This window comes from Pelodiscus sinensis, unplaced genomic scaffold, assembly GCF_049634645.1.
Source record: "Pelodiscus sinensis isolate JC-2024 unplaced genomic scaffold, ASM4963464v1 ctg190, whole genome shotgun sequence".
Lineage (NCBI taxonomy): Eukaryota > Metazoa > Chordata > Testudines > Trionychidae > Pelodiscus > Pelodiscus sinensis.
Genome location: NW_027465820.1, coordinates 52,067 through 65,556, shown reverse-complemented (window position 1 = coordinate 65,556; position 13,490 = coordinate 52,067). Strand labels below are relative to the sequence as shown.

The following is a 13,490-nucleotide window of genomic DNA, read 5'->3' as shown; positions in this document are numbered from 1 at the left end:
ATCGTGGGGGAGGGAGACAAAGGGGGCAGTTGCCCTGGGACCCATCCATTTAAAAGGGCCTGGGGCTCTCGGCTGCCATCGTTGGTACCGTGGTGGCAATAGCAGCCAGAGTCCTGGGCCTTTGAAATCACTGCTGGAACTGTGCTCGGCATAGCCCGGGTGGCACTGAGGCTGAAGGCTGGCTGCCCCTCGCCTCACCCTTTCCCGAAGTGCCACCCCTTCCAGCGGTCCTGAACAGAGCCCCCCCACACACATAGCCCAGGCTTCAGTGAAATCTGTCACCAGCCCCAGTTGGGTCCTACACGTGTGGATAAATCCCTGTAATATTATATTTTGTATTAAGATCTTGTCCTTTTAGATATGTCTTTAAGTGTTCTTATAGAATCTCTGTAAGAAAAAAAAATGTCTTTTGAGCTCTTCCCTTTCCTTGATTGCCCTGTTGAAATGAATGAGGTGTGAATGGAGAATGAAAGGGGAGCACCTCCAGCAGCAGTTGCAAGGGTGGAGAAGATCTGGGAGCCAGATCTAAGACAATACCTGGGCAGTGAGCTCATTAAGAAGACTGGACATACAGACACCTTGGGAGTCAAGCAGCAAGTGCCTGTCCTTGGAAGAACTCTCTTTGAAGCAGCATTAAGAAAGGCGAGGTGATGACTAATTGGCTGCATGAGAGGGATAAATAGGAGGCATCTTGCAGCGGGACCCCAGGTTTTCATCTTGTCCACATGGGAGCATAGATCTGGATCAGCAGAAGCTGGGCTCCACCCCTCCCCCATCTAACTCACCTGGCCAGTACAGTTAGGGGGAGCAACTTTTGGTAACAACAAGACGGGGGGAGAGGGAGAGAGAGGGAGAGAGAGAGAGAGTGTGTGTGTCATATGCATATGATAAGTATTGATTGATCTATGGATGTTCAATAAAAGTGGCATGTTACCTTATCCCCCTGAAAAAGATCCCGAGTACTTCTTTTAAGTACAACACAAGTGCCTATCACATGTGGCTTACCTCCAGTGCATCAGCTGTCCCCAGAGCAACTGTGAGGGGGAAAAGCGGCACTAGACTCTCAAACTCACACTTAAACTTACAAAAGACACAAAAGCCCTATCACCTGTGGCCGGACACTTGGAACAGAGGGATCGCTCCACAGCCGCATTCTCAGTCCCCTGTCCTCCAAAGAAAGCTGCGCATCGGGCCCCGAGCTGCCCCTGCACCCCGAGCTGTCCTGCGCCCCTATGCCCCAAGCTGCCCCTATGCCCCGAGCTGCCCCTATGCCCCGAGCTGCCCCCGCGCCCCAAGCTGCCCCCGCGTCCCTACGCCCCGAGCTGCCCCCGCGCCCCGAGCTGCCGCCGCGCCCCAAGCTGCCCCCGCGTCCCTATGCCCCGAGCTGCCCCCGCGCCCCTATGCCACAAGCTGCCCCTGCGCCCCTATGCCCCGAGCTGCCCCCGCGCCCCTATGCCACAAGCTGCCCCTGCGCCCCTATGCCCCGAGCTGCCCCCGCGCCGCCCCCGCGCCCCTATGCCACAAGCTGCCCCTGCGCCGCCCCCGCGCCCCGCCCTGCCCCTGCTGCCCCGCCCAACGCGCCTGGCCCGGGCAGACCCTGGCGCTGCGGCTCATGGCCACGCGCCTCCCCCAGGGCTGAGCCCGGCCCCACGCGGCTCGCAGGGCAGGGGCCGCGGCCAATGGAGCAGCGGGGGCGGGGCCAACCCCACCTCTCCGTACGCCGGCCAGGGCCGCCCTCTGCGCGCTAGCGGGGAACTACAGCTCCCAGCAGGCTGCGGAAATGCTGCGCATGCGCCTGGGCTCCCGCCCGCCTCGCGGTGGCAGCAGCGGCGCGGATTGGCGGCAATCCTTGCCCTGCTCAGGCCGCTGATTGGTTGTGGCCGTTGCCGTGCCGGGGCGGGGGCGGGCCCAGAAAAGCGACATGGCGGCGGAGAGCGGAGAGGGGCCGCTGCAGGAGATGATGGAGGGTGAGAGCCCGGCCCCGGCGGGGGAGCGAGCCCCGCCCCATGCAGGGGTGGGGGGGCCCGGGGAAGGGGCTGAGGACGGGGGCGGGGAAGGGGCTGAGGACGGAGGCTGAGGGTGGGGGGGCGGGGAAGGGGCTGAGGGAGGGGGGGCCGAGGAAGGGGCTGAGGGAGGGGGGGGTGCGGGGAAGGGGCTGAGGGGGCCCGGGGAAGGGGCTGAGGGGGGCTGAGGAAGGGGGCCGAGGGAGGGGCGGGGAAGGGGCTGAGGACGGGGGCTGAGGGTGGGGGGCCGAGGTAGGGGCTGAGGGACGGGGGCCGAGGGGGGGCTGAGGGAGGGGCTGAGGGAGGGGGGTGCGGGGAAGGGGCTGAGGGAGGGAGGGCGAGGGGGGGCTGAGGGAGGGAGGGGGGCGGGGAAGGGGCTGAGGGAGGGAGGGGGGCGGGGAAGGGGCTGAGGGAGGGCGGGGTGCGGGGAAGGGGGTGAGGGGCTGAGGGCGGGGGACATGCCTGCAGTGGCCAAGCCCAGGCTGGGAGTGGCGGGGGAGCTGTGGGCGGGGGCGATGCTCGGGGCATCAGGCGAAGTGGGGTGACTGGGATGGGCCTGCGGAGAGGGGCAGGGGGCGCAGCGGCTTGTAGCCAAAGGGGTGACCCAGGGGAGGTGTGAAGGGCGGGTTTGAGCAGAACTTTGTGTTTGGGTCCCTCTGGGAGTAGCGGGTGCTCTGCTTGTTGTGGGTTTGGACAGCTGGTGCTTGCGGGCTGGAGATGGAGATATTGTAGTGGGAAAAATAGGGGAGCAGGCCCTATTCCATCTCTGGGTCTGGGTGCTCTTGGTGAAGTTGCTTGTGCTTTTTATGAATCACCTTTTATTAGAAAGATGGGGAGTGTTGAGAGGCCAATGAATCACTGTACAGTATGTCTGTTGATCTTCAGATAAAAAGTGCTAAAGAAACATAGCTTATTTTGTATTATGTGGGGAACAACAGAGGGTCACTCAGCACCTTCCAATTGGAAAAATATAAAAATGTGTCGTGTAGAAACATGATTGAATCATCTGCCCTCTTGCTGTCCCCTCCCCAAAATGGGGTAGTGCCATATTTAAAGTCAGTCACAGTCAAATACAGATCTGTCCAAATCTTTGAGGAAGATGAACCTTGGTGTCCAAGAGACCCTGTACTCTACACTGAATTGAAGAAGGCAATTAATGCATTTGTGAAGTGATCTTGTGAGTTGTTGCTGAGGAGCTGAGGCGGTCTTGTGATAAGGAATGGGTGTCCTGCAGGTATTTTTGAAGTCTTTACTGCTGCAGTACCTTTCATCAGTGGTATTAGTCTGGAAAATATCATCATTGTAATTAATCTTTGAGTGTCACAGTTCTAATTCCATCGCCTTAATCTTTGGATTTTCACTCAATTGATCTAAGAAATTTCCTTTTTCCTCCAGTCTTCTTCCCAGATTGTTGGTTTAGGAAGATGTGAAGGGAGGAAAAAGTCCTTCAAAAAATCAAAGTATAAACAAGGGGTAAGAGGTCTTTTATTTAAGACTAAACCTTTAATTTAGTGAATTTAGGATCTCTACTAACCTCAGTGGTTTATGTGAATCTTGGTTATTGTATCTACTCACTGCTACTGTTTTCTGAAAGTGGCCTAAGACTGACATTATGTGTCTTGAACAGTTGACAGACGGGTAGAGTCTGAAGAGTCAGGAGATGAAGAAGGAAAGAAGCAAGCAGGTTGCATAGTAACAGACCTCAGTCAGCAGAGCTTGAAAGATGAGCAGAACGGGGAGAACTTAACAGGTACCTAATCAAGCTAAATCTTCATTTTAAGGATGGACTTCTTAATGCCAAGTGTAATAAAATATACTGTTTCCAATTTTGCATTTATTCTGAACATTTATTTGGTTTTAGTTAACTAATTATATCTGCCCCATGAATCTATCTTTAATTCTGGTCTTTTTCTTGTACCGTTTAAAAATGTATTTGTTTACAAACATATTTGACTTTAAGAGAAATCTTCAAAGAGTTTACAGCTAGCAGTGTAAAATCCCAGTTAATCAGTTAACTGGTTAGGCTAACTGTGAGGCTAACTTAAAGTTTAATGTTTAACCAGCTAACTGACTAAGCAGGATCCAAGCTTGGGACCGCTACAGCCCAAATGGAGCAGCCTCCAGCCCCTGTAGAGCAGTCTCTGTCTGCACGTGGGGAGCTGCTCCAGCCCTTACCAGTTACCTCCCAACTTGGTTAATCGTTATCTCCCATTTCAGGTAATGCTTACTGGTTACCCAATTAACCTTTCACATCCTCTATATACAGAAGGGGTCTCAAACTTGGCCTGTGGACCATCTATGGCCCAAGCAGCTTCACAGTCTGGCTTGGGAGTCCCTGTAACCTGGTGTAGGGGGTTGTCCATACACATCCTCCAAACTCCATCCCTTCCAGCCTGCCCTCTGTTCCCCCCCCCCCCCCCCATTGCACCAAGTAACCTGAGGAACGCAGCCTTAGGGATTTGGGGGGAAGAGGGGTCTGGCACAAGGTGGCAGTAGGGGTCAGGCTCACCATGGCAAGGAGTGCATCCCCTGCTGCCACCCTGCGCCAGCTAATCCCCTGATAATCCACAAGGCTGTGTACCTTGGGGGAAGGGATTTGAGGGAAAGGGGTGCAATGAGGGGTGGAGATACTGGGGATGGGGCAGGGTTTAGGGAGCGGGTACAGACTCATACTGCCCCTTCGGGCCACAGGGGTTCCCGAGCCGGATTATGAAACTGCTTAGGCCATAAATGGCCCACAAGTCATGAGTTTGAGATCCTGGGTCTCCCAATAAGCTCCCAATTTATACTGTTTCCTTCAGTATTTTTATCTTTCCATCCAAAGCTACCAGTTTTAAAAATACAAATACCTATCTTCTGCCTTGGTTGACATATCTGTAGTTAGAAGAAACTGGCTGGCTGGATTTGAGTTACACCACTGAAAGGTAAACTTAAATGTGGATAGCTTAAGCAGCTGAGAATTCACATGCACTCAGTTCTCTAAGGCAGTGTTTCTCAACCTTTTTTAATATAAAGTACCCCTTTTTCAAAACCAAAATAAGTACCCCTAGTACCTACAGTTTTCAGACACACAATGGTTTTTCTGCCATTGGAACACATTTGTTTAAACAACTTAATCATAGCCAGGTGAGCGATGAAATTTTTGAATGTAAAAAGTACAAAAATAATAAAAATGCTGTAAGACTTAAAACAAAAAATCAGTTTTCTCCAAATTTCAGTGATGTTGACTCTACCCTCCCAGACTTCTCTCAAGTACCCCAAAGGGTACTTGTACCATTGTTTGAGAAACACTGCGCTAAGAAATAGCGGATGCAGTTTTAAATGACTTAATTGTAAGCAATCTGATAGCTTTTCATGTATTTGCAATTAAAGAAAAGTGCAGTTATACCTGTAATTACATTTGCCTGTAACACTGGACTTACATAAACTAGTAGTTTTGTAATGTGAAAGTAGGTTCTCTGAAAGACCGACACACAGACTCTGTAGATTTTTGTACTTTGCAATCAGCTAAGTTACACAAAAACTCTGTTGGCAGCTCTATGAACCTAGAGAATTTAAAAAAAAAAAGTGCTAAACCACCAATATTAGCTAATCTTAATGCACACAGGTTAAAGTGCAATTCTACTCTTAGCAATGATTGTAAAAATACCAGTGTAGGGTGATGCATTTGATGTCTGTCACAGATGCTATATCACTTTTGCTCAGTTGGCAAGTAAAAACATGTTGCTTTTTTATCGACTGCATTGGTTCGGAAAATCAAGCATGGTTTTTCTGGCTCCAGTCTCACCACATCTATGAAAAGTTTCCACAATTGGGCCATAGTATTTCTGTTGATGCAGAGGCCAGTATTGGACATACAGTGCTAATGATTGTAAAGACCAGTAAAACCCTACTTTTGTTAGAAAAAATAAGCAAATTCGACAGCTTGCCTAGGCAGCGTTCACTCTAATTTTTTATGTCTGTGTGCAGAATGCATTTTGTTATGCACCAATATGGAGATGTGACACATCACCTCAGTAGTGGTGCACATAAGATTCATTCTTCACATGAATGATCTGTGGCAGGGGTAAGGGCGAGAGGTTCAGAGTGTGGGAAGGGGCCCGGTGTTGGGCAGGTGAGGCCTCTGCCTGGGGTGGGGCTGAGGATGAGGTGTTTGGGGTACAGGCGGGCCCTCTAGGCTGGGGCCAAGGGATATGGAATGTGGAAGCAGACTTGGGGCAGGAAGTTGAGGTGGAGGTGCGGGGTCTTGGTGGGAGTTAAGGTGCAGGATGGGGGTCAGGTTGAGGTGTGGGGTCTAGAAGGGAGCTAGGTTGCTGGAGTGAGCTTAGGGCTGGGGCTCTGGGTTAGGGTGTGGGGACTGGGTGGGAGTTAGGGAGTAGGAGTGCTGGAGAGAACTCAGAGTTGGGCCTGGGGATTGGTGTGCAGGGTGCCTACTTGGGGCAGCTTCTGTTTGCTGGTAGGGAACAGCCTGCCCTGCCCCCTGCTCACCTGCCAATAGGAGCTGTGGGAGCAGAGCCTTCAGGTGCGGGCAGCCAGGGGCGGACTTTCCTGGTGCTCCTGGCAATTTGCTCCAGCAGGAAGGGCTGTCCCAAAACACAGGGGATTTACAGGCTGCAGTCCCTAATGCCCCTTTCTTAATCTGACTCTGCTGCTGGGGCCAGGAGAGGGGGTGTCTCCACCGAGCGTGGCAGCTCTGTGCCTGGCAGTCCTGAGCCCCTGCGCACGGCTTATTGGGCAGCGGCACCGCTGCACAGCGTAGCAGGAGCCCTGCCCCTGCACAGTAGCTCTGCTGGTGCTGTTTGTATAACTCACTTTGCAGAGTAGAGAGACATTATAAGATTCCTAAAGCAGTGTTGTCACCTGTGCTTTACATGGATAGCTATGTCTAGTTAGACTATTGAATGTGTAATCCATCTTGGAATCCTCGGGCTGGAAGAGACCTCAGGAGGTCAGCAAGTCCAGCCCCCTGCCCAAGGCAGGACCAATCCCAACTCAATCAACCCAGCCAGGGCTTTGTCAAGCTGGAACTTAAACACCTCTAGGGATGGAGACTCCACTACTTCCCTAGGTAACCCATTCCAGTGCTTCACCACCCTCCTAGTGAAATAGTTTTTCCTAATTTCCAACCTAGAGCTCCCCCTCTGTAACTTGAGACCACTGCTCCTTGTTCTGCCATCTGTCACTACTGTGAACAGCCTTTCTCCTCCATCTTAATACCTAGGCTGAAGAATGTTGGGAAGTCAGCTGTGGTACATAAACCCTAACTGTTGCATTTCCTGCCGTGGTGTATTTGGTTAAAAATAGAGTGTCTGGAGGCTGTTAGACTAGATATATATTCCTACTTGAGAATGACAGCTATGAAATACACTGTGTCGACCCTGTTAGAAGATTGCCATGAAATAGATAAATCCATGATCTATTGATTTCTAATTTCACTTACTTGTGACAGCTAAAAGTCCCCCAACTTTCCTATTTCATGGGAATTCTCTAGTGGCCCTATTGTTCTTCGAGGCCACTCTGTCTCTTAACCTATGGGAAAGTAGGTCATGTGCAGTGTTTGCTGTGACTACAATGGGGATAAGCATTTGAGAGCGAGGAGATTAGGAGGAGGAGGGAAGGAGAAGGCTTCGTGCTGTCCCCTAAAGTTTAAAACAAAAAAAACCCCCAACTCCTCTTGAAATATTTTAGCTAGCTTAATTATGTATTGATAACTCTTGCTCTGGCTCTAACACCGGAGTGCTTTAAATAGCATGACTTGAAGTAACTAAGGCAACCCAGCTTTGCAAGCAGATAGATACAGAACATATAGGAATATGTTTAACAATTAAACCTTGTATTTAACGTGGTGTGTGAATCCCAAACCACTGTAACAGTTGGGAACTCTAAAGATTGTCTCTAATGTGCCATAAACACAATAAATGCTACTCTGGTGACAAGTTGTATTGGCACTTGTTTGGGATAACATGAATTAAATACAAGTAGCAAAATCAAGCAGGCAGCCATGTTTTTGCCAGTGAAATCTTTATCCATGCACACAATGCCAACATAACATATTCAAGTATGTTGAGTGTTCTGGGAAGGGCAGTTCTGTACTGGTGTGAGCTTTTGTCATTAAGAGGTTCCATTAGCTTATTGATTTAAGCACAGCGCAAAGTCAGATGTGGTTTCTGTACCTCTCTTTGCCACAGAATTTGGGTGTGGCCTTGGTTAACCATCTTACCTATGTGGCTTATTGTACCAAAGTCAAACCGTGTTAATAAAACCCCACGAAAGTCCCTGTCCAAATATCTGTTCAGTTCACTTATGTCAAGCATTCTAAGTCCCAGCTAGTATTGCCACATACATTAACATGTTAAGTAACCCTGTCTTAATACAGGGGGAATGTTAGTTGCATGTGAGATCTCAAATGCTTGTTGCCCTGCAGTTCTGTGCTTGGCAGGCTGTAAATTCAATTGTGCTGTTTGTTGCAGCATAATTTGTTAGGGCTGAGGCTGTTGATAGTTTGGCAGCCATTTTTACTCTAGTCGTCCACAGAACGTGTACGTCTTTGGCAGTAGCAGAGCAGGCGGCTGCATACTGTTCTAGCACTGTGATTCAGCCCAAGCCGGAAGGGATCGCTTGGAAGGATCACAAGATAATTCAGCCATCGGCTTCTGCTGAGGCTGCCAACCAGCACACCCATTGGTGTTCGTTCTTTGTGATGCCACTCAGAGCAACTCCCTTACCACACACTTGGTTAGCAAGCTGTGGGCATTGCTCCTTTATTCTGCATTCAGATTAGAAGGACAGACGGCAAAGACTCCATACCATAGACCGATTTCCCTGAGTCCTCCCGGTCGGAATGGACGGAATAGGGGCAGTAGTAACAGTATATCGCAGAATTGGGGAATATTAGCTGGTCTGTCTGCGAGACTCTGAGTTTAGCTCTCTACCCTGCTGCACTGGACAGTATATCGGGTGTGTCTGTGAAATACGCTTGTCTAGCGCTGTTGGATATTACTCATTTGAATGGATGGTTGGTTGAACTAAGTACAAATGGGATCAGGTTAGGGATGTAAGTGATTAGTCGACTACCCAATAAGCATACACTTATTGCTTAGTCAAGTAGTGACTTGACTAGTCGCTCTCCCCTTCACCCCCTCACTCCCCTCCTCATCAGAGAGAGGCGATGGGGGAGCAGGAGCTGGTGCTGTGGGGAGCTGGCTTAAAAGCTGGTTTACCCCAGCACTGTCTCCAGGGGGGAGAAGGGGAGGCAAAGGCGCAGTGGGGACTGGCGCCAGTCCCGACTGCTGCGCCTCTCCCTTTGAAATGTACAAGAGCTGCCTATGGCTCTTGTACATTTCAAAGGAAGAGGCACTGGGGGAAGCGGGACCAAAGAGCAGTACCCTCTGGTGAGGGTTCCCAGCTGTGCCTCTCTCTTTGCCTACGGCTCTCCTGTAGTTCAGCTCTTGTACGTTTCAAAGGCAGAGGTGCAGTGGGATTGGGAGTGCCCCTCTTACCAGCTATGGAGTAGTCAGTGGAAATTCCATCCTCTACTCGGCTAGCTGATGAATCTAAATGCAGCATCCCTAGACAAGATGCTATTGAAGGGACTAATGGAGTGAGATTGCATAAAGCAATGCAAAGATTCATCTGACGTCTGTGTGCTCAGCGGTAGTTAACAATTCCTGTGGGCTTCCTTCAGCTGAAGGGAACCATAGACTTGAAATGTAACCTGTTCATATGGTGTAGATCTGTCTTTTGAAATAGTATACTGAAACTGATGCACCCAGCCGCACTTGTCACCAGATAGGAGACATATGACTTGTTCAATGTGAATCTAGTCACTAAACACCTCTCCCTCTAACGCAGTGCAAGAAATGCGTGAAAATACTGGGCTGCGTTCCAGAGATGTAAAAGCATTCCTCAGAACATGACCTGCGTAAAAAAATGCTGCATTCTAAAATATTGGTGTGCTCACTTCAAAAAGAAAAAGCATTAAAAAAATCAGTAATGTATTCCTTCTTTCAGTTTTTATGGAAGAAAAGAATAAGGCTGGAATGCTTCAGGTAATTGAACTAGGGATATAATTGTGTGGTCGGTTAACTGATAAACACAAGCGTATAGGTTAATGCTATAGACAACACGTTTCATTCCCACCGCCCACCAGTACGTTTTATGGCAGGCAGCCCAGCTCAGTCCTGGCTCACGCCGGGTCCAGGAGCTCAGACCCGCTCTACGCTGCAGCTGCTGCCATCCTGCACTGCTGCCTCTTTATCAGAGGCAGCAGCACAGAGTGACAGGCAGCCAGTCCGCAGGGGGAGCTGGTTTTTAAACTAGCGCCTGGCACCCTGCGCTGCCTCTGATTATGGGGCAGCAGCGCGGAATGGCAGGGGGCTCCTTGGGAGTGAGGCCAGAGCACACTGGCTGCCGGCCCCGCCCCCGGGGACTCTAGAATAGTCGACTAACCGCTAAGAATTCACGAGGTTACTCGACTAGTCAATTAACCGATATTTAACATCCCTAAATTGAACATGCAGGCTCATGTGTTTCCACCGGACAGCATGTATGTACTAGTTTTCCCCCTGGGCGCATGGTATTGGGTTATCCGAGGAAAGCAGTTATTTCAGCAACTGTGATTGTTCACAAGGGAAGGTAGAGAATGTGCAGGAGAAAATCAGTGGCCCTAAATGTCAGGGTAGCTGAAAAATTCAGTCCTGCTAAAACCTGGCATCCCAGGATTAGTTACTGCTCCAGCAGAGACTCCCATTGTGCCTGGCTGTTGTGCCAGCAGCATTTACGTGCCGCACAAAAGCTGGGCGGGATGAATTCCGATTCATGTCTGCGCTGTGCATGGGAGTGCGACATGGGTAGGGAGAGCTGCATTCTTGCCTTGATGGATCGTGTTGACACTCACATTGCTGCACTGAACGGGCGCTGCAGCATCTCCCCTTCTGACATTGCATAGAGAGCATTCGCTCCCCTCCTCCCGGCCCAGCAGAGAAGCACTGCAGCTTTCCCTCCGGTGGTGTGTCACATGAGTATGTGCTGTGTGTTCTTGCTCTGTTGCAGGAGAAGCAGAGACGCCAGTGGATATGGAGACAATTAACCTGGACCCAGAAGCTGAGGTAATGCTGGTTGCATTCATATTGGACTTGTGTGTCGGGGAGCCCCCGACCCTGCACCCCCAGCCACAGCCAGAGGTGACTCTCAGCTGGCAGGTAGAATAGAAGGTTTATTGGTTCACAGAGACTCAGCGTAGCTTAGCATCAGTGTTAGCACAGGAGCCAGGGTAGGCAGCATTATTCCTCTCCCCCTTCCTTGGTCTACATCAGGGGTGTCCAAACTTTTTTCAGAGAAGGCCAGATTTGAAGAAGTGAACATGCGTGAGGGCTGACCATTTTGCCTGACATTCTTTGAACCATTAAAATTAAATGCAAATTAACTATTTTATGCAAAGTTTATTGCAGACGGCATACTTTTCATTTCGTCACATGGATGACAAATCTAAACAGGTGTTAAATCACTCTGCCTTTCATATCTGAAGGCCAGATGAAAAAAAAATCCAGGAAGCTGAAATATATGTCAGGAACATTGTAAAGTACATTACATATTATCAGCTTTTAAGTTCAAAAAATATGAACAGGAACATAACACCAAGTATACATGTTGTGTCCAAATATATTTATAACTGATTTAGACCAACTGACATTAACTGAGATTTTACATTGTATTCATCTCAATTGAAAAAAAAACTTGCCTAAACTAATGTGAAGGGTGAAACTGAGATCTGGACTGCAGCACAGGAGAGCGCAGGGCACGCTGGCCTCACGGCGTCACGGGGGCAGGGCGAACCCGCAGCCAAGCGGGAGAGCGGGGCTGCGGACGTGCCCTATAGGGCAGGGTCTAGGACGGTGGCGGCAGCGCGGCGCGAAGCGGCGCGCTGCGCTGCGCATGCCAGTTGAAAGAAGCACCGGGGAGCCGGGAGAAGCGGAGGCCGTATTAAATCCGACCACGGGCCGCAATTGGCCCGCAGGCCGGACTTTGGACATGCCTGGTCTACATCCTCCCTCATCCTAGCCCAGCCGAGCTTGTCTCCCTCTGGGAAGAGAACTGGCCTTTAGGTGTCTATGACCAATACACATTTGGAGTGAGTCACTGGGAATCACACACAACACAATACAGACAGGCAGAGACACCAGGTTACAAAGTAGACAGCACCCTCACTACGTCACAACTTGCATAAAGGGGAGGGTAGGCAAAGGATGTTCTGAGAGAGTATCTGAGCTCTGGACAAGTTGAACAGTTCTTTCCAGAGGATTGGGAAGTTCCCGATTCAGTTCTGAAAAAGTGCTTTTTTTAAAAATCAATAGCTGGACTCTTTTTGTAACAACTTGGGATATTGGGACAAGCGTGGAATCACTTTGAAGTAGATCCAGTACAAATATTAAACACCAGTTTACAGGCGTTTCTTAGGCTGTCTTTGAAGAGTTTGTTGCTGTTATATAACTTTGTTCTGTCAGCACACACAGGAAGTTGCCCACCCTGCGTGTCAGATGCCTGTACTTGAGAGACTGTTTTCAGAGAAGCTTGCTGACCTTTGGCAGGTGTTGTATTTCCATTTGTATTTGTTTTTCTGGCAAAACCTGACCAACAGGGGCTAGGCAGCACAGCTAGTAAATGTATTAGCTGTCCCTGTAGCCACAATCACTACATAATTTGACACAGTTGGTACTCTCTGCCCAGCAGAGGCCCAGGACTGGATTGGAAAAGGATGCTTGAGTTAGGACTGAGGTAACACTTGAAAGACATGTATGAGAAGTCTGTGCTGTACCTGGCTCTACCTAGTAGAAGTAGCACTTTATCTGCATGAGATCATTCAAAAAATTTCCCTTCCATTAAATGACCCAAACATGCGCAGATTGCTATGACCGCTAAAATTTTCTCTAGTTGACACCTTTTCAGCTCTAGGCAGGCAGGCCATCTTCGGCAACAAACCCAAGCTCTCCCATATATTTAATGGCACAGTTGCCTGCAAGACTAGAGTTTTGCAAGCTTTGTAAGAAGAGCGGGTCTTATTGAGGTCTTCATATGCTGTGAACCTACAGTCTCACTTTCAGGGCAAGGCACAAGCAGCATTTGCATTCTGGACTTGGAAGACATTCAATCCTAAACGGCCAGTGGATGAGCCCATCTTCTCTTTCTTCTCTTTCAGGATGTTGACTTGAATCACTTCCGAATAGGGAAGATCGAGGGATTTGAAGTGCTCAAGAAAGTGAAGGTGAGACTTGAGCATCAAGGTACAAGCAACCTGTATGATGGGTCTTTCTCTGGCTGGGAACTTGCAGAGATTCTAATGAGCAGCCGTCTTTTAAGACATGCTTCACAGCCACATGTAACTGCCCTCCACCAAACAGTAGGGCCTTGTAAGTCCGCTTTCCGGGGGGGGGGATCAGTGACGTGGAATCTAGGTTTATTTTAAGTGCAACTTGCTTTATTGACACTGAC

General features: G+C 49.7%; 1 protein-coding gene across 3 annotated transcripts in view; it reads left to right on the top strand.

Annotated features, from left to right (window-relative positions):
* The first annotated feature begins 1,812 nt into the window (after window positions 1-1,812).
* PPP1R7 (protein phosphatase 1 regulatory subunit 7) overlaps window positions 1,813-13,490 on the top strand; it is a 34,958-nt gene continuing 23,280 nt past the window's right edge. The window contains exons 1-6 of one of the 3 annotated variants that reach the window (XM_075914550.1): window positions 1,891-1,967; window positions 3,399-3,476; window positions 3,631-3,753; window positions 11,055-11,110; window positions 12,506-12,589; window positions 13,198-13,263. In XM_075914550.1, coding sequence (XP_075770665.1) covers window positions 11,078-11,110; window positions 12,506-12,589; window positions 13,198-13,263 — 183 coding nt within the window. In that variant the 5' untranslated portion in view covers window positions 1,891-1,967; window positions 3,399-3,476; window positions 3,631-3,753; window positions 11,055-11,077. Of the gene's footprint in view, window positions 1,968-3,398; window positions 3,477-3,630; window positions 3,754-11,054; window positions 11,111-12,505; window positions 12,590-13,197; window positions 13,264-13,490 lie in introns of all 3 variants that reach the window. The other 2 variants (XM_075914548.1, XM_075914549.1) reach the window with 2 other exon arrangements.